General features: G+C 37.5%; 1 protein-coding gene across 1 annotated transcript; it reads left to right on the top strand.

The window, feature by feature from the left end:
- The first annotated feature begins 630 nt into the window (after positions 1–630).
- LOC139148451 (dnaJ homolog subfamily A member 2-like) lies at positions 631–20,588 on the top strand. Its single transcript, XM_070719909.1, has 10 exons — positions 631–996; positions 5,479–5,538; positions 9,652–9,760; positions 10,505–10,619; positions 11,236–11,316; positions 13,463–13,596; positions 14,715–14,857; positions 15,501–15,699; positions 17,048–17,175; positions 17,819–20,588. Exons 1-10 carry the CDS (start codon positions 928–930, stop codon positions 18,002–18,004), a joined length of 1,224 nt encoding a protein of 407 aa, XP_070576010.1. The 5' UTR covers positions 631–927; the 3' UTR covers positions 18,005–20,588.
- The last annotated feature ends 768 nt before the right edge of the window (positions 20,589–21,356 follow it).

Genomic DNA, 21,356 nt, shown 5'->3' with positions numbered 1-21,356 from the left:
AGTCCCCTTCCAATCGGTCAGTTTGGAGCCGTCATCCTGCATTAAACTTGATTTTACGGCGCCGGGTGAATACGACTTGATATTATTTGGTATCGTGAACAACTTAGGCTATGTTTGGAAATATTATGACAACTTGGTCTGACAATGTTGTTAATTATTGAAATGAACCCCTTCCTCGCGTTAGCCAAAACAAAACGAAACAAAAAACCCAAACAAGCAAACGACCCCCCCCCCCGAAATATTACGCACAGGTCATAGCAGTAATGCTACAACGACAAGAAACAAAATCCGTATTTGGTCAAGCTGGAGTCATGTTTTAATTCAGTCTGTAATTCTTCATTTACAGGCAAAGAAATCTTGAAAGTTTGGCTGAAATTGAAATCTGGGAACCCCCAGGTGAGGATACTTAATGAAATATGATATTTCTTGCATTTTCCTTATACTTTGATTTGTTGAGTATGCTATCCTCAGCTCACAGGTAGCCTACTTTCCAAATGCGAAGCGAAGAGCATAAGCCACAGTCCCTCCACCGTGTAAAGAGAGTAAAGAGAGCGCAGCAGCTGTATCAATCTTCTGTTGGTGTATGAAACTTTCAGCGTTGGCAAAATGCTTCAAGGTTCGGCGCTAGTGACTGTTGTTTTGAATATTTTTAACACAGTTAGATGGCTTTATTTGATAGTGTACTTTTAAGACAAGCCTAAAGGGTATAAGGGGTTATGGGAAATAGATTTGATTTCCTTGGTAACGAAAACTTTGAAACGATTTTTACACAATCAAGTTAGCATAGTATGTCCTAGGTTGAATTATTTTCTAAAAAAAACATATTATAAACTCACAACACTTTTATTTACTGGCCGTTGCGCTAGTTAGGGCATACCAGTTCGATATAGCTTGTGACGTCACGCAGAGGGTCACCACGGAAGAATCATGGCGGACACAGACCTTTACGAAGTACTCGGCCTGAGCAAAACCGCAAGTGATGCTGAAATTAAGAAGGTAAGGTGCTTTACTTATTCAATCAGTTACTTGGAAAATAACTACACAATTTTTTGTGCGTAACTGGTGAAGTCTTATGGGTATATGGACGCTAAACCGGGCGAAATTTGTGCGCTAATCACCGACGAACATTGCGCGTATTGTTCATTTTGCCGGTATCTCAGTGTATGTACGATTTTAAACAGTGCCACCAAGCGGAAATGACTGATCGGCAGTCATTCATGTCTTCACGTGTTTCCACAATTTCAACACGAGTCTTTAATCTCGACTTTATTCGCAACCTTCAATCCGTCGATACCTATTTCTTGATGAGTTGTCTGTGGCAGGAGTTCAGTGCTTGTGGTTTTTGAATATTTGTGATTTTGTCACCGCTGCGATGCCAGAAATATTCTAGACTTTAATACAGTCTCTTGGTAGCCCCGCGTACGATCCTGTGTGTTCCCGGCGTTGTACGGCCGGATCATACAGCATCCTACGCAGGGCTAGTCATGGAGGTAATATACGGACCTATAACCTCCATGCTAGCATGACACTGATCACACAAGCCCTTTACAGAGCAATGGTGGTAAGGATTGAACCAAAATAGACCAACTTTGCGGTATTGGAGTTTGCACTCATAGTATGATTGGCCAGAATGCAAATGATTTTGTTCGACCCGTGCCAATGGTCTAATGATCTTGTCATATCAAACCACATCCCTTTCAAATCAATGTTCAACCACGGAGGGGTCTGTGTGCTGCCTCCATCAGTCCATGGTCCAACCTTGTCCGTTATGTATAAAAAGAGAAGCAAAGGCAAATTCTGGCTGCAGTACACAAATTTTACATTTAATCATGAATCATGAAGCCAGTGTGTAGGGCTTTGGTCTATATAATATCCATCATAACCATAAGAGAAGAGAGGGAAACAGTACCACAGAATAGAAGCAAGAATTCAAAAATCACTTACAGGCATTCCTGAATGCTTACGATGCCACTGTCTTAGCATACAAACTATAATCATACTGTTTTAAAAATAACGGCTGCGGAATGGAAACTAGTTTTGAAATCAGGCTCTGAAAGCTTCCCTTTTTTTTCCACTGTCCCAGGACCAGTGACCTGTTTTTTTTTTCACTGGTCCCAAGGTAAAATCCACAGGTCAACAAAATTTGCATAACGATATAAAAATGATTCATTTTGCTTACTAATGTTGTATTTACATTTATTTCTATCAGATTTGCTCGGCATACACAATTGTCAATTTTTGTAATACAGACATATTGCATATACATTTACTTGGCAGATTTCTCAAGTTCTTGTTCAATTGTTTATCTGTCCATTTGTACTGGTCTTGGACCTTAGACCAATGTTATTTTCAGGCCTGTGAAATTTTTTGGTTTGTTCTTCTACCATTCGTACCATCTTCGGCAAATTTTGTCAGCTTCCAATTCTGTCAAGTGGTATACAAACATGTTTTAGGGCTTGCAAGTTTATATACATCACAAGCCTAATTGGTAATAATCCTGTTGTGTATCCAAGACCTTCCACACCACCCATCCATCATATCATATCATGCAACACATGTTAGCTTATAAAGTTAAAGTTGTTACAGTTCCAGTGTGACCCACAAGAGATACAAAAATACAAATTTGAAAACTGAAATCAGCTACCATTTGGCGAATAATTCAAAGTTCAAATTTTAGAAGGCTGATGTGCCTTGTAGTGCCCATAGGTGTCAATGTGTATTGTATGCATCCCAGCTGATCATGTTAAGGCAGGTGAAGTGCTGAGCACGGTAAACTGCTGGGCCATTGCGTATTTTAAGAAATGATAGATAATTCATACAAGTTGCCTTGGTGTTCTCAAAAATTTTAGTTTGATTGTTAATTAGATCATGAAGATGGTAGTGTTGCTCTTTGCTATAATTTGCGTTATACAACACTGCAGGGGGCCACTATAAACCCACAGTCTATATTTCAAATGTGCACAAGTCACGTTTAAAACCGCACTTTTCAATCCCAAGTTCTCGCATTAGTGGAATTCTCCTCCCAGTCAAACACATGGCCAGTTCTATGTTTGATTTCTATAACATTGATTACACAAATTGATCTCAACCTTTTGTCACATTTTGCTAATCCTGCAAAAAGGGTGTATGCAAGCTTTTGATTGAAGGTCAGTTCAAATCGCCAACGGCCATTGATTCCCCACTTAAACCGCTCGAATTTCCTAAAAAAAATTGTCTTCCTGTCGCGTTAGACTTTGAATATAACCACAGAGTTCGATCGGCAGCAACTTTGCGCTGACGGCTTGGCAGTCTGTCTGTGTTTTTGCCGCCGGGTAAAACTAAAAATTGGCATTTTCTGGAGCGTGTGCCCGTGTGTTGCCTGTTTGGTGTCCACTTACACAATGAACGCCGCCATAGCTTGGCGTCCTTTTAAAGGGAGGCTCCGCCTTTAAATCAATCTTGGTGTACATGTTTGAGACAAATTATGGTAAGTGGAATGATTCCCAGTACTTTTAGGGAATATTGTAAGCAATTTTCCCAAAGTATTTGATGTGAAAAATGCCATTTTCCAGGAGTGCCCACTATACTTGCACAAGTTATTTTGTTTCACTAAGGTGATTCTACATTTATTGCTAAATAAACTTTATCAGATCAATTTTTCCAGGAGTTTCCATGAATAAATTGTAATTTTCAAGGACTTTCTAGAAGTAATAAATGTGTATTAAATGAGCTGTAAAAAGTGAATTTTTAGGTTATTTTCCAGGTTTTCTGGGCTTCAGACCCAGCCCTACACAGCCCCTGACTACTGCTACGCTGTCTTCGCAGCTGCTATGCATCTACATGTCACCTACTTTTTTATTATGGCCCCCTACTTCAAAACTTAGTGAAACCCCTAGTTAATATGTGTAGAACTGTGAGCAAAGTTTTTGCTGTCTAACTGTGTTTCCTCTGGCTTCTGAAATTTTTTAGTAAATTTACGAATTGGGTATTGAAACTTTTCGTAAATTTTGAAATTCATAAGTAAACTTAACCGTTCCAATACGGAATATCATTCAATGAAATTCAAATTAAGTACAACATGTGCTTAGACAGAACTATTTTGAGGTTTGGGGGCCTTCAGCTCTCAATCAACTAGCTGCTTCCTTGCATTCGTATATTTACGAATCAACAATGAAAAAAATTAGTAAATCATCTAAAAAATTAGTAATTTTACGAATTTGAGAGTGGCAGAGGAAACACAGTCTAAGGTATTTCAATCTACCAGTATTCCCACTGTGATAATTGAAATTGTTTTATCTAACTTTTCTCATAATCATTCACATTTTGCGTGTGACAGGGCAGGACTCCTCTATTACCAGTCTAAAAATGTAGCTGTTTCCTGTCACAAAACAAATCATTATGGTTGCCAAAGACTAATTATCAACACAATTTCAATGAGTTGGCTAACCTGAATCTGTTGCTCCATGATCTAGCAATCATCATACAGCGTCATTTGTAATAATCATCAAATTTAAATAAAATCTAATTCTAAACAGTCAGAATATCATCTATGTGGCTATCACACAGGGGCATTTATCACCCTATATGCCATTTTCCAAAGCTATATAAACCACACAGGGGCACTGGATCTCCATATTTGTCACTCACCAAAGCTATGTAGATCACACAGTGGAGTGTATGTACATCAAAATGACACCACAGGAATTCTTTCTTTACTATTTTTCTCACATTTAATAAAAATACTTCCACAGATGGATAAGAAGTTTGTTTGACATTTTATAAAAATATTTCAGTATCATCAAGTGATGTCTCCATCTCTTGGAAATTATAACAGGCACAAGTGGAACCTAGTGACTAGATATATTCCAAATTTAATTATCAATTTAATCATAACTTAATCACCAGTGATCAACACTTTGAAACAGGTTTGTATGTATACATTTATTTGCTCTCACTACGTACCCAGCGCTACATTTAAATTTATTTGAGTTCTTCATTTGATAATTTAGACAGGTCAATATCTGGAGTCAAAAAGCAAATATAAAAGTAGAAAAGTAGTTTTAGTAGCTGTGCACCATGAATTTTCTATAAAGTAATACACAGAAATGTGATGTTGACTGTCAAGGGTCAAACCAAGGTTTGTAAGTTGCAAAATTAAAAACAGAAAGACAGTAACAGCTGTCCGTTCATTGCAGCTTATACAACGTATGTTATTGTACGGTCCTTACCATTCTACTGGTCCATCACTTGTCATGTCAAACAATGAAAACCAAGATTCAATCAGAACCGAATCTTTCGACAGATTGGTCACATCAGGAAAACAAATGCTTTTGGATGGTATGGGTATTTATGGGATGTCAGAGATAACAGCATTACTGGAACCAAATGATGGTATAGAGCGTTTCATAATTTGTGACAGTTAATGCAATTCCTAAAGAGTATACAATTAAATTTCAGTGTATTTATCAGTTTATTCTGATGTTCATTTTACCCACGCAGGCATACAGGAAGTTGGCCAAAGAATTTCATCCTGACAAAAATCCACAACATGGTGACAAGGTGAGACAACTACTTGTAGATTTTGGTGTGACAATCACAGAGTATCAATTTGGAATATGACTCCATGTTTTGAACTTCTCTGTTACGTATTGTATATTGTTGGGTTTTGATTGTCTTTGATCTCTCACAATTGTATTTACAGAGAGGTTTTGGGGTTTGTGAAAAGTTTTGTAGGTTCTGAGTATAAGCCCATCAATGAGTTAATATTGATGAAGTCATTTGATTTTAATCTTCAAAGCATTATATTGTGTGCATGTCTTCACTCAGTGTTCAATACATTTGAAATTTAGTGAACACACAGTGTTAGTGGGTATGACGCCAAGACATTGTCATGTTTATGGTAGTATACAGATTTTAACATCTTGTGTTGCAACAATAGTTCTAGATCACTTGACCTTGCTGAGGAACGATTATTGTAAGGGTGAACAATAGATGGATTTTTCAACTGTTCAACCACAGTGACTCCAAGAAGTAGCCTCTCTGAAGTGCAAACTCAAAGTGTTCACCAATAAATTGTTTGTGACCCGCTCACTTCCTTCTGTTCGAACCCACTCTTAATTTAGTGTGATACCCCCACCCCACAATCATTCAGTGTGACCCTTCCTATCTTCATTCTGTGTGTCCTGTATGTGTATGCCATGGAAAACAAATGGGTTAAAACACAATGTGGTCATGAATAGTCTCCATTGCACTTCATATGGCCATACCAAAACAACTTGAAAAAATATCAACACAGCAAAGCCATGCATATATAACTGTAACTTCTGATAATTTTTTTCTCTATTTTTGTTTTCCACTTGTCAATCGCAAGTTCTAGTTCTACTATGCAAAGCATACTGAAACACTAACTTATATAGCTTGTCAACATAGATTCTTATATGTGTAAAATACATTGTTATTGTTTCCATTTGAATACTTGTCAGGTTGTCTGGACCAGAATTCACTTGTCAACAATAACAGTGAAGTTACACATGTGTGTAGACTGAGTTGACAAGCTGAATACTGTGTATCTTAACATGCTTCCTGAAGTTGAACAAGAAGCTGTAGTTGACATTAAAAACAAAACTAGTGAAAAAATTCACAAAAGTTACATCTACTGGCCCTTTAAGACTCAAAGTTGTGATATACTTGTCTATTTATAGCACGCTTGATAGCAAACATGTCTTGCAGACTATTTTCAATTCATGTACAGTATCAGTTCAGTGATGGCAGTGTTAGTAGCAGTAAATTGGAATTTTTATTCAGATATATAATACATGTTAAGCAGTGCAGTCACTTGTGTACAGCAATTAAGAATGATAAATACCTTTTAGGCACTTTCAGATTTTTATTTTTTTCTCAACTGAACATGTCCCAAACCCCAATAAAGTATACATTTTCTGAAAGCCCTGATATAGAGCTATCCGACCAAGCATAGTGCACGGTCATTATTTGCATAAGAGTCACGTGACAATCGTTTTGCTGAACCTTCCAAAAACCGGTTTTCCCGGCCTTATGCGAACACGCTGCAAGATTTCCGGTTGGAATTTCTTCATTGACAAGCCTTGACAATATCCTTCAAAACCGTGTCTGCGATTTTTTCTCGGAGGCTCCATTCAAATTATATGGCGTGATAATTAAAATTCCTTGAAAAGCACCTTCGTCCAACACCTTTAAGAGCGCATTAAAAAATAACAAGGCATATAAAGGAAATCCCAGACACGGATTTTGAGTTCATTATGTTTCCAATGGACGGTGTGAATTTCAAGCAGCTAGTGTTTGTGAGCGCGAATTGACGAGGTGCCAAAGAAAGGTACTTCATTCACACATTGAATTCGAGAAAAACGCAAAAAACATGTTTTGATACTTCTACGCTACGGCATTTGATAATTAGACGTGCACGAGCCTCAACACGGACATACTTTGTTACCAAGTGACGATGTCGGCCGGGAATGACAGTTGTTCAGAGAAAAAGTCCCAGGAAATAAAATAAATCGCGGAAAACTACCAATTTTTGGAGCCTTGCGTGTCGACACATCGCCACAGCGAATGGCTTCAGTGGGAAAAACAATGACGTCAGCAGTCATTACTGATAGCGGGCGTGTCCTAAATTCATATGCAGATAAGCTTGTTTGCGTTCCCCAGATCACACTCCCCTCACACGCTATATAGACATTGCAGAACCGTAGACTTGATAGCGTACTATCGCACTAATTGCAAAGTTAATTCTAGGACGCGCCATTGCGCAATAAAATCTCGAACGGCCCTCATTTCTACGTTTGACGCGCCACTAAGGGCGCAACATTATATGAATGGGTCGATCACGCAGAGTTCACGTAGTTCATACATTCGCGTAGCTATAGCTCCCCGAAGGTCATTACCTCAGTCATAGTGTGACATGTAAAACGATTCAGTTACCTATCAACCTTTGCAATTAAATACCCACTACAGCATATATGGTGGTACATAGGAAGCTGGGTAGAAAGGACTGATGTAGGGGCAACGGTGTTTTGGAGCCGTACGCATGTGGCATGGCCGATGAATATAAAACAACGGCACTGGCCGCTGCGTAAAGGTGAAAAGCTAGTCGACACTCGGATTTTTAACGCCGGTATAGTTGATGAACCCAGGATGATCGGGCAGTCCCTTAAATTGAAGCGTTTGCAACGTCTACCGTCCATACAAACGAAACGTTGAACACTGCAAGGAAAACGTCCATGATCGTTTTGAAGAGCAACACATTTTAGGTCGGACACATCTCGTTTTCCAGAGTAGCCAGGTCTTTGCATAGAACAACACCGCTGTGTAAAACCCTTTGGCCAGAAGCAATTATCGTAAATTTGCTAATACATACGAGTTACGTTTAAAAGTTGATGTATCGATCACTTTATTTAGGTCGTACGGGTTACAGTCTCGTGCTATATCAGTGGATGAGTAGCCTACTTGTCGATGCGTGCAAATCGAGGGCCACTCTCGAAGAAATCCTACCGGTGCGCTAAGCTTTGATCATGATCGTTTCCACAGTCAAAATCACAGTCCTTAGCAATTTGTACAGTTGTTCAAGTCCGAAATATCAATAATTCATCACATAAGTTACGTAAAGAATTGAATCAAACCAAACGGTTTGGTGTTGCCATTATTGGGCCTGTTGCGTACGTACACCTTTGCAGTAGGCTTGGTTGGTTACGGGGGCCCGATCTCCAGTATTCTCCTTTTCTTGAGTTGATGGACTATTGTATTTTCTGCAGAAATTCAAGGTTTTTACATGTGTGATGATGATGGCCCCCGATTTTCTAAAATGGCCCCCTTGGGACAGGAGTTGGGGCCAACAGTGGCCCGTTGTTTTTAAATCCTAGAACACAGAATGAACACTGTAATTGTTTATCTAACATTGCGAAAAAGACGTCAACCACCGTAAAGCGGCATGTGCAAGCTCCGACCAACCCTAAACAAAGAGTGATAAAACGTCGCACTGCAGAGAATCGTCGTTGACACGATGTCTTGACCACACTAAGAAAAATCACTTGCTCTCTGGTGTAGACTATGTCTGGAACTGCACGAATACTTGTTTATTGGACTAGGCTTCGACAAACATTTAATTACGGTTTATTGTTTACAGACGGAAGTAATCCTGGTGTTTGGAGAAGTCACAGCACGTCATTATGTAAATTAGCTAGTGCAACGCAACGTTGTGTCACTCAAGATGGATTATGGAAATAGCAATGCAAATGTGTCCACAATGTTTACAAAAGCTCCCCGATTTAACCGGGATAGCCACGTGCATTTGTTTTGATTTTTAAAAATCGTGAATTACACGGAAACCATTCCTTATCTTGAACTGGCGACACATCTCAATTCTGGGTCTTACTTCAAGGCGTATTCTCAGAGAATTTTGAAAATTTGACAGAAAAATGAACAATTTGGTATTTATCATCCTTAATAATGCTTGAATTCAAAGTTAAAATCTATTGCACTGCACAGAACACAGAAATTTATCTTTAAAGATGCCAAGTTATATTATTTAGAAAAGTGTCACCCCGCAGAGAGAGATGTCAGAAGTGTTCATTGATATTGGTCATTCTGCCAAGTACTTCCGTGTTTGTAATTCTGCTTATATTGCTTTCCATACCACAGTTTAAAGAAATAAGTTACGCCTATGAAGTTTTATCAAATCCAGAGAAACGTGAGACATATGATAATTATGGCATGGAGGGGATACGAGGTGAAGCTGGACCTGACTTTGGTGAGTTTGACGACAAAAACGATTTTACTCTGTTTATGTTTATTCTGTAACTGATTCATTAGTTCCACTGTGATTGATACAACACTTATCTTTTTTATCTCTATTTTATCTGTAACCATTTCTCAACGGACATGAAGTTCTTCAGACAAACTGCTAAACCACTTGCTCCATATGTTGATCACACATTGATTCAGAATTTATGATTTCAATATTTTCTTTCTTTTGAATAATCAGCAGAGCCTTGTTTGCCATGAGATTTTTGAAATTAGTTTGACCGGAACCCCATATTTGAGTTTCTTGAGTTTAAACCAGTGATAATGTAGCCTCTTGTATAAATCAGTATTTGAAGTCTAGACCTATGTTTGCTGGACTGCTTTCATCTCATTTTCATTGATGACGTCTCAATTCCTCTGTCCATGCACTCATTGTACTACAAATAAAATAGCTCTGTACTAAAAGCTAGGTAGTGAAAGTGCTGTATGCAACACTTTCACACTTTCTCTTCAAAGTTTTGGTAGAGTCGTGCAGTATTTGACAGGCAAGATGGATTGTGACTGCTCTAAAGAGAAACAGGGATCATAAGGTCATAGAAAAGAAATCTGCAAATGTTTGTGAGAGCGGTCAGAAAAGTACATTGATATTACCATGACAAATAATTTTATCAGTGGTACATTCAAGACTGTCACGTATTCATCTACATCATTCAATGATAACCATTGATGATGTGTCTTGTAAATGTTACAGGGGGCGAAGACATTTTTTCTCATTTCTTCGGTGGGGGATTATTTGGTGGACTTGGTGGCTTTGGGGGAGGTAGAAGACGGAAACAACGAGGAGAAGACACAGTTCATCCACTACGGTAATGAACATGCAATATAATACGATCGTCCTAATACAGCTTCCATCCTGAATCTGAAAATGAATCTTATCCATTTGTTGCAGTTGTCAATCATTTATTGCATTGAATTTTAATCTAACAATGCCAAGGCATGTTGTATCTGAAGATCATACTGGCAGTGAATTTTGCTAAAAAACAATAAACAAAATGGCTGGTATGAATTTGTGAATAGTTCCCCAACCTAACAAGAAATAGCTTTTTTCCTGTGCTAGAAGGGCAAATCACATTATGTTGAAATGCATTGTGGGTAAAAAATAAACTTCTCACCACAGCAAGAGTTTGAGATAGTGATCTCATATATCTTTTCATCCTTTTAGGCATTTCTGGCATTAAATTCTTGTATAACCTGGAATTTTACTTTTGCGTCTGTAATCTTATGTGTCATACCTGTAGAAATCCACCGTATTGAAAATACGATTGACTTTTCAAGACTTTTATGACTCACTTAGGTAGCAAAATTGTATGTAAGCTACAGAGAATTGTGTAATTAGTTAGTCTAAAATGTAATATGTTAATGTTTGATTTCATGGAGATGGATAAGATGACTTGTAAACATTTTATACTTTTTCTAATCCAGGGTAACATTGGAAGATCTGTACAATGGGAAAACATCCAAATTACAATTGAGTAAGAATGTTATATGCCGTATTTGTAATGGGTAAGTCTTCGTTCATAAATCTCTCAGTGTCTGCTTACAGTAAAATTCCCAATTGAGGCCGCACCTCTAATTGAAGCCGCACCCTGACTTTGAAACATTGTCTTGGCTCATTGTTTGCCCATTTGGGGTTTTTGAATTGTACCATTATAGAAGCCGCACCCCTTCTCTGAGCCCATCATGAAACAATGCATGCTGAAATTCACACCAGCTGGCTTGCAATGCGTCATTGACTTGTGCTAATGATTGACAGGTGTCTTTCTTACAGAAAAAATACACAATAAAAAGTTCCTTTTTAACACTTCTACCATTGTGCATTTGTCAATGATAGTAACAAAAGTACAAACAATGCCCATGTATCGGTACGTTTGTGTGTATGTTTGAACACGGCCGAAGTTTTTGTCAGTGTGGTAAACACCGCCATAGTCAATACCTGATGCAACAATTTTGAAGCAACGGTGTTTGTGTACAAGTTAAAATAGTTGAGAGATTGAGATACCATGTTTCAAATACGTAGTTTTCATTCAATACCCACGTACCCTTACCTATGCCTGACGTACAACACCACCACCTGCATCATATTGACATAATGAACTGCCATGCCTATACTGTACTGTGGCTATTGAATGACCATGGTGGGTGCGTATAAGCTTGTACACGTTCCGTTTTTGATCATGAGAAAGTAAAATTTGACCGCAAAATAGTTCACAAAAACATGGCAGTAAAGTTACCAAAGGTCATTCACTTGCCTTTATTGCACTATTCGAGTACGAGCCACCGGTTCGGCAACACAAGACGGCTGTAAATCAAGGGGACCCATCTGCAGTGGACGCTTAATTTATGCTAATTTTATGCACGATTTTTTTTCAACACCATTTGATCTTCTATTGCTTTCAAAATCGACTTACACGTCCAAAGAAATTGATTGTACAATCTCTGAATACAGAAGTGATATTTTTGTGAAATTTCAGCGTCCAAAAACCCCTTGAAACCACTTGAAACAAAGACATCATCCCGCTGCTGATCAACATGGCCGACCTTAGTGAGACTATTCTATTTAGAGGACGGGGGTGACCAGGGTCAGAGAATCAAGAAAGTGCTGGAAAAACGTGTCATTTTCCTCACGATGCTGTCAAGGGAACTCCAGTTTCCCATTGTTTTAACATCTTTTAATAGTTTCCTTATTATCTAAAAGGAATTTCACCAAGTTTAACGACCAAATACACTCTCCTAACGTTTCTATATTGGAGTTACACAAGGGTAGGGACTTTTTATGCAGGTAATTTATTCACGCAGAATTCATTGGTACTAATTTGCATAACAATAGCGATTGCCCCTGCAATGCTTGGTGAGCATTGAGAAAAATATCGAAACACAGGAAATGTACGTAATTGAAGCCGCACCATGACTTCAGTGCGTGGTCCCAGGGGTCCCTCAAAAATGTTTCTAATACAAGCCGCGGCTTCAATTGGGAATTTTACGGTACATGTTTTAGTGTTCCTAGTGAATTTTGTGATAACTTGGATGATCATTAGTACTTGATGAATAGAATAATGAATTTTAACAACTGACTGATCATTCACAAAGCTGTGTAGTCTGTCATGAATTGTGAAAATGGTGGTACAGGAATTCTACACTGCTGTTCGCAGTGTTTACTGCCTGTCGTATCATTTAAGGCACAACATGAGCCTCTGAAGAGAAAGTTTTAAAGTCTTGCTCAAATTTTCTGTAGCATCAAGAAAAAAATCAGGGGTCACCATGAAAAAGTTTGTGATTAGGAAATCACTGAACCAGTATTTGAAATTCAAAATGGCCAATAAACCTTGCGTTTACTGTTTGGGGAAAAATTGTGTGTTCTATTTTCACAGAGATGATATTTGAAATTCAAAATGGCAACAAAACCTGTGTTTACTATGGGGAATATTATGTATTCTATTTTCACAGGAGGAAGATAGCATATTCCCCCCATGAACGGGTGAACATTGAACAATGTATCAGGACCATAGCCCCTCAATGAATGGGTTACATTGAAACACAAACAATACATTCAAATGCTTTGTAACAAAGAATAAGTTATTTCAAGAGAGGAGGTGTGCTGAAAGTGACGCACAAATCCACATCACTGTTTACGTGTCTGTTTTCATTTCAGGCAAGGCGGAAAGCAGGGTGCACTGCAGACTTGTCGGGTTTGTCATGGCCGTGGTGTCAAAGTTACAATTAGACAGATTGGCCCTGGTATGGTTCAACAGATGCAGTCCGTGTGTCCAGAATGCCATGGAGAAGGTACAACAATATTTCTAAAATTATCTCATTGATTTTCCTCCAACATTCTTCTTCCAGCTGTACTCTTTTTTTTAAGAATCTATGATATGAACTCATTTTTTGTCGTCTTACCAAACAGAACAATATTAATTATACATTGTTTTATCCTAAAATCTCTCATACCAAACACACTCAATTTTCTATTTCCTTTACTAATTTGATGTTATACATGTTTCACACAACGGTTATAAATAATTTTTCATATCAACCGAGAATATTCTGAAATATATATCGTGTGTGCCTGGCTGTTAACGTAGTTGTTGACGTAGGGAAATCAATGTAATACAGACATACCAATCCTAGGCATTGTTACACATATCATCCAAACAGAAAAGTTTACCTTAAAATCCTGTGACAAGTCCATGTCAAACATAAATAACTCTATTGCAAGGTTAAGAAGTGAAAAAAAGAGTAGTAAGTGAAGGATTATGGGTAATGATATTGTCTTGGTGGGTTGCTTAATGTAAATATGTCCTCTTTGAAAAGGAATAAAATGTCAGCAGATGTACAAAAAACAAGATTGTACCATAACTATTTGAGAATTGCATGTCATCTTGACAAGTTAAAACTGTGATTTGGTCAACCAAATTTATTTCTGTAAATCTCAGTGCAAAGACTGCCAGGCTTTACCAGTTCCATTTTGATCGATAGCATGTGTCTGTGATGTGTTTGATTTACAGGTTTTACCAGTTCCATTTTGATTGATTTGATGTGTCTGTGATGTGTTTGATTTACAGGTTTTACCAGTTTCATAATGATTGATTTGATGTGTCTGTGATGTGTTTGATTTACAGGTTTTACCAGTTTCATAATGATTGATTTGATGTGTCTGTGATGTGTTTGATTTACAGGTTTTACCAGTTTCATAATGATTGATTTGATGTGTCTGTGATGTGTTTGATTTACAGGTTTTACCAGTTCCATTTTGATTGATTTGATATGTCTGTGATGTGTTTGATTTACAGGTTTTACCAGTTTCATAATGATTGATTTGATATGTCTGTGATGTGTTTGATTTACAGGCTTTACCAGTTCCATTTTGATCGATAGCATGTGTCTGTGATGTGTTTGATTTACAGGTGAAACAATTAATGAAAAAGACAAATGTAAAACATGTCATGGTAAAAAAGTAGTGAAAGAATCTAAAATACTGCAAGTACATGTGGATAAAGGCATGAAAGACGGACAAAGGATAACATTCCGATGGGAGGGTGACCAGACAGTAAGTATCTCTGTATTGTATTGATGTATTGAGTGCCGTGGAATTTATCTGAAATGGTGCAAGCAGAAAATTTCCTTACTGACATTCTTTACTGTGTAACTGCATAACAGAGCTGTGAGTAATGCAGCGGTTTGTGCTGATATTGTGCTGCAAATCCTGAATGCTAGCATTGTAAAATTAATTATTATTGTGTCACAAGTGAATACATTACACAAAGTAGGAGAAGACACTGTAGATTTTGGCCAAACCCTCTGATGTCTCTGGTGAATTTGGACCATTGCACTTGGAAGTGCAAAGATAAATCTTTAGTCTGGTGGCAGTCCATCACTGTGTAAATATGTGAGAGAACAAACCATGATTTCAGAATTATTATAGTGTTTATTGAAGAATGAATAATATTGTAAATATCACAGCACATCATAAAGTTGCATTCAGAAACTATCTTGACTTTATCATCAGTTGTACACCAATATTCTTTACCAGTGTGTAGATACTTGTGTGTATTTACTCATATACTACTGCAACTCACCGTATACCAGTTTTGTTGCTAAAGCCAGCCCAGTCATTCCCCCTTTACTTGTGCATTATTTATAGAGGGTTTATTAATCAATACATAACACCTAATAACACCTATTTCTTACAGCCTGGTCTTGAACCTGGAGATGTTATCATAGTGCTACAACAAAGAGAACATGACGTCTTTCAACGTAGTGGAGTTGATCTCTATATGACCCATTCTATAGGTCTGACAGAGGCTTTATGTGGATTTCAGTTTATTGTCAAACATTTAGATAACAGAGAGATCTGTGTGCGGTATCCTCCTGGAAACATCATATCACCAGGTGAGCTGATCTTGAAAACTACAAATATGTCAACATTTGTAAGTTATATTCAGTAAATCTGAAATTTATCTGAACTTTTTTGATCGCATGTTTAGTTCAGTTGTGAGTTTAATGGTTTATGTAGCACCTCACATCCATCGCAAAGAGATTAGAATTTGCAGAACTGTTTGAGAAACAGGTAGAAAGATAACATCAAGGTGTGTGACTGAGAAGTTGATAATTCCAGGGAGTGATTTATGTTCTTCTGCTTCAACTAAACACTTGCTCCAAGTCTCTTTGGCTTAGTAATCTCTTAGTTGAAAAAATTGACAGAATAAATATCGACAAGACTGAAGATAAGTGGACACAAAGACATTTTGTTTGAATTGTTCATAACCTAGGGGTCCACTCATACCATTACGTTTATTTAGAGCCCCCTAAGAAAATCCATGTTAGTTTGCACCCAAAGGTGTGTCCACAAATCTTCAGCCGTGCCTGAATATAATCAAACTCTACAAGTGAAGTGAGTGTATTACTGGTAAGTAACAGCAAGCCACTAAAAGCTGTGTTTACCCAAGCAAGACAATTGAAAATACACCCAACACACCAAGAAAGGTTATGGACAATCAAGTTGATTCATTAAAGGGACAAAGTCGGCCATTTTTCATGAATTTGTTTAATGCAAGATACAATTTTTATTGTTTGACATGTTGCAAGATACTGAATGAATGGGCGACCATGCGTGTATTCGACCCCGGTTTTAGACACAGTAAACGAAACCACCGCGAATGAATTAATGGTCATGACGATTAATGCAGTTTCATGATGGATTTATGTATCATGTCTAAAACCGGGGTCGAATACGCGCATGGTCACCCATTCATTCAGTATCTTGCAACATGTCAAACAATAAAAATTGTATCTTGCATTAATCAAATTCATGAAAAATGGCCGACTTCGTTTAGACAGTAAACGAAACCACCGCGAATGAATTAATGGTCATGACGATTAATGCAGTTTCATGATGGATTTATGTATCATGTCTAAAACCGGGGTCGAATACGCGCATGGTCACCCATTCATTCAGTATCTTGCAACATGTCAAACAATAAAAATTGTATCTTGCATTAATCAAATTCATGAAAAATGGCCGACTCTGTCCCTTTAACCCTTTCACCCCCAGTTCCCTGTATACAGGTCCAACTTTACCATAGAAAACAATGGATTTGGGACAAACCTTGGTGGTGAAAGGGTTAAAGTGATAAGAGACTTATAGTCTAGTCCACATTAACCAGTGTTTTAGTTCAGTTACCATCAATGAGAGCACAGAAGAAACTGTGACTTACAGGATGTACTTGTTCAATTTCAGGATGTACACGCGCAGTTGTCGGAGAAGGCATGCCGATGTACAAGAATCCTTTTGAAAAGGGAAATCTTTACATCAAATTTGATGTCCAGTTTCCTGAAAACCACTTTGCAGACGAGAAAAATCTAAAGGTGATTATGCACACTACAATGTTGTAATGTTTGTAATGTGAGACAAGCACAAGTAGTTTTAGTCTGCCTTGTTGAAAGCCAAGTTTTATTTTCTCTAGTATGTTGTAGATGTCAGGATGGGAAGTGTAGTGTTGTACGTAGATGTCAGGATGGCAAGTGTAGTGCTGAAGTGATACCAGTAAAATACTACAAAAGACTTAATATTATTCAACATTTTGTGAATAGCTGTAATGTGCCCTCAGCTGTCTGTAAACATAATCAATGTATATGTCATAGGATTATTTTTTACAATAATCAGAATGCTTATTCATGCACAAAGTTGCACACCACATGGTGATGGCAGCAGTTCTCATGAATGTGTTGTATTGTCGTGCCATATCTTTTCATACCTACTGTATGTTGCTACATTTGTATGTATAGGCGAAGATGGTAGAGGGAAGTTGTATCTTTAGTTCTTAACTGTATTGTATTGTATTGTATTGTATTGTACACAGCACATCACTCATTGCAAGAATGTAGCAAAATACATGAAAGTTGTTAAAAATCTGAACTTGATGCTTTCAGTGCTTTACAGTAGATCATCGCATTGTTTATTCAAAATAACCCACAGAAATAAATATTTTTCTCCATGTTTCATCATCAGATGCTTGAAAAGCTATTGCCTCCACGACCAAAACAAGCAGCAGTGGCTGCAGATGACGTAGAAGAAGTTGATCTGATGGAGTATGACCCAAGACAGTCCAGCAGTAACTCAAGACGTGACATGTATTATGATGAAGAAGATGACGATATGCACCAAGGTCATGGAATGCAATGCGCTCACCAATAACCATTGCTCTTTCTTTAGAGTAGAAATATCAGCCATCAACTTTTACCATTTTGTCTGTCGGTCCTTTCATTCCTCCAGAACATAGACAGAGTGTGGAGCCGTCTCCACAGAATGATACATACAGCAAATTTCAGAATCAATTTCAGTGAAATTTTTTTAGTTTCTTTTAATTATTTTGCAGCGGTGATGTCTGTGTTTGCAAGACAATTGTGTTTTGAGGTGCTGATAAAGCACACAGTTCAATGGGCAAGTCATTCAAACCAAGTCAAACCAAGTCAATGTGGACACTTATGGACCACTCACCAGAGATTTGGTGTACCCTGTGTTTGGTACATAGGACCTCTACCTAATGCTGCGAGTTGTACAGAATAGTACTGGAGAAGTGTCACATGCAAGCAACAAACTATTCAGTCAAACATTTTGCTTTCAGACGACACAGAAATGTTATCAGCTGCTTCAATATCAGTCTGATTAAAATTTTGATAAGCTCAGTCTTTTCCTTTTATTATTTTGCTGGCATCTGTTGCTCTCTTGACCTCACCGGCATAGGTCAAAGACAAAGGTCAAGGGTCAGGATGAAGTTAAGAATCCAATCCCATTTTAATCAGATTGCTTTAGTACTCTGTGCATGTCTGTCATGTCAGCTGTAAGTTCACATTTAGAGTAAAGCTGTAAATTAAATTCACAGAATAGTGGGTGGCACCAATTTCCCTTCTGTAGTTCACAATTGAAAAACCTTGCACACAAATAGACAAGTTAAAGATATAAAGTCTGGTTTTGTCATGCCTATTGAACTTGTCTTGTCATCCTTCCATCTAGTTATTATGATGTGATCAATATTATCACTAAGTGTTTCAAAAATGAAGTCAGAATTATTCCTGCAAAACAGAAAACCCAAATAAACGATGACAAGTACTTTGTATCATTCTCGTACAAATCTATCAGTAATGACACGCAGTAAAACTTTGAAACATTAAACTAGATGAAGTGTCATTTCTATGGTGATGTATAAAGGAGTGTTCAACCAATGTTTAAATTGCTCAGGAGATACGTCAGAATGTACAGTGACTTTTTTTTGGAAGGGGGGGGATTTATAGTTGTTCAATTTACCCCCTCAACTTGATACAACAAAGGGGAATGGAAATCATTAAGAGATGAGTGAATTATTCAGATTGTTTTAGGAAGAATTTTGTTGAAAATGAAATTTGCCCTGCAGCATGGATAACCATTTCTGGAATGTTTTCTGCTATTCTGTTCTTGATAATCATTCCTGACATATTTGCATATTGTACTTTTTTATCACAAACTAGTTTTTGAATGTGTAGCTTGATGGTAGATAACAAATGGAAAGTTTACAGTCTTTGTGATGTTGAGTGAATTAGTAACTTTGCAACTCTATGATTCATGTGTACACAGAAAAACAGATTTACCATGTTCAGATGGAAGCTGACTTGTCATTCCGTGCAAAGCTCAATGAGTTTGGTAAATATGGCATATACACTAGCACATAAAGTATTCTACCTGTAGTTTGTCTTTTTGTTTTCATATTGTTTGTTCTTCCATATTTTTCTAGTTCCAGAAACACAGATCAGAGTCAAATTCCCATTTCAGCAAGTGTACTCACGTATGTGTATGGGTGTGTTAATAGTCAGTTACAGTAATAATGCTATGTTAATGTTCCAACCGAGGTGATTTGATGTGCGCCCTCTATGCTGCATTTCTACATGATAGTTGCTCTACAACCAAACGCTCAATACAATATTAGTCTAACAGTGTTTTTGCACCCAAAATGTGTAATGATCACTATTATTGTAGACTTTGATTTTAAAAACTTTCTAATTATCTGTTCTTTGATATGTACAAAAATTGCAAATGAGAAAATCAACCATTCTCAAGAAGTTCGATGTGAGCAGCATTTACAAAGTTTGTTACCATTGAATCACCTTCTGCGGGACATTTGTCCATCCAACCTGTGTGTTAGTACAGCCCTTGTGTGTCAGCTAGATTTTTAACCTCAGCATTCAGGGTGAATGTATGTGTAGATATTTCTTTCTTTGGTGAAAAGTGGTCTATTGTCAGGTACAGCATTCAGTGAATACTTTAAAAATTAATATGTGTTTATGGCAGCGCAGATCCACAACTTTGTGTCCATAATGGTTGTGTGGTACGTTAACCCATAGTACTTGGTCCATGTAATCTTTATTGGAGGGGTTTTCCACAGTTTTTTTATTAACCTTAGTCCTTTTTTATTTTCTGTACTGCTTTGGCCAATGTGCAATTGGCTGGAAAGTAGTGAAGGTGAGTTTGTGCCATCCAGTAAGATCTGTATTGCTTTACAGTGGTAATGCATTCTGAAAAATCTGAAAGTGCCGTAATTGTATAGCGCCCTCATGTGACAACTGTGGCTTTCCTTTGTCTGCTTGCCTCTCAGGACCTGGTACCACAAAGTGAGCTGTCAGTCATATGAGTTGTTGTCTTTGGCTCCAGTCACCCTTTATGGCCCCTCAATATTTATTGATAACAACCAAGGAAATGTATTAATATGAAACAAAATATGCCAATAAAATATTTCTTTTTAATCAAATATGTTTTTTCCTGTCCTGCTGTCAATTCAAGTTGCACTCAGGAAAGGTAACTTGGTTCATGTTTCTCAGAATCTAATATTTCTGAAAATAACTGTCATATCAGTTGATTTCTGAAAGTCTGCAAGAGCGTTTTGTCAGATTCAATTGTAGTTGAAGTTCATAGTGCTTAACTTGCCAGTGTCGTGTACAAGTGCATGGTCTAGGCCCATTTTGTCTCTGTGGCAGTCATCCAGAGCTGATCCGACTGGGATCTGACCAGAAAGAGATTTTCCTCCAGGAAATCCTATGAATCACTTTATCTTAATAGATTTCTGTTTATCAGTTACAAAATCAATACAATTGGGATTAATCGAAAATCAATAGACTTGACTAAATATACATATTTTCTCTGATATAATACCATAATATTCCTGAATAAACTATTAGCTCATGAGTTCCTGAAGTTTTGTCACTGCATGAGAAATAACAACCATTGCGCAGAGCTGTCTTCTATTTAAACAGTAGATGGTGGTCAATTGAAAATTTGTGTCCAACATAGTGATCTAATAGAGTACGAATGTTTCAGGAATTTTTGCAATCAGGCAAGTATTAATCACAATGTGATCTTCAAAATTGAATTTGGATGGGATAAGATATGGGAAGGACTTTGGATGTGAATTTGTCGATCCATTTAATACATTCCTTCATGTAGCTAGGTAACATTGAAAAACCTTGACAAAGGAGTAATAGTGTACAAAAACTAATCAAATTTAAAGCCAGTAAGACAT

Source organism: Ptychodera flava, chromosome 13, assembly GCF_041260155.1.
Source record: "Ptychodera flava strain L36383 chromosome 13, AS_Pfla_20210202, whole genome shotgun sequence".
NCBI lineage: Eukaryota > Metazoa > Hemichordata > Enteropneusta > Ptychoderidae > Ptychodera > Ptychodera flava.
This window is presented reverse-complemented; position numbering and strand designations above follow the sequence as displayed.

What these genes read in the sequence shown, in the direction of transcription:
- LOC139148451 (XM_070719909.1), top strand. Translation starts at nt 928, where the DNA reads ATGGCGGACACAGACCTTTACGAAGTACTCGGCCTGAGCAAAACCGCA. An exon ending in GTGATGCTGAAATTAAGAAG is followed by an intron (nt 997 to 5,478) that starts GTAAGGTGCTTT and finishes TTACCCACGCAG; the next exon opens with GCATACAGGAAGTTGGCCAA. An exon ending in TGGAAACATCATATCACCAG is followed by an intron (nt 15,700 to 17,047) that starts GTGAGCTGATCT and finishes GTTCAATTTCAG; the next exon opens with GATGTACACGCGCAGTTGTC.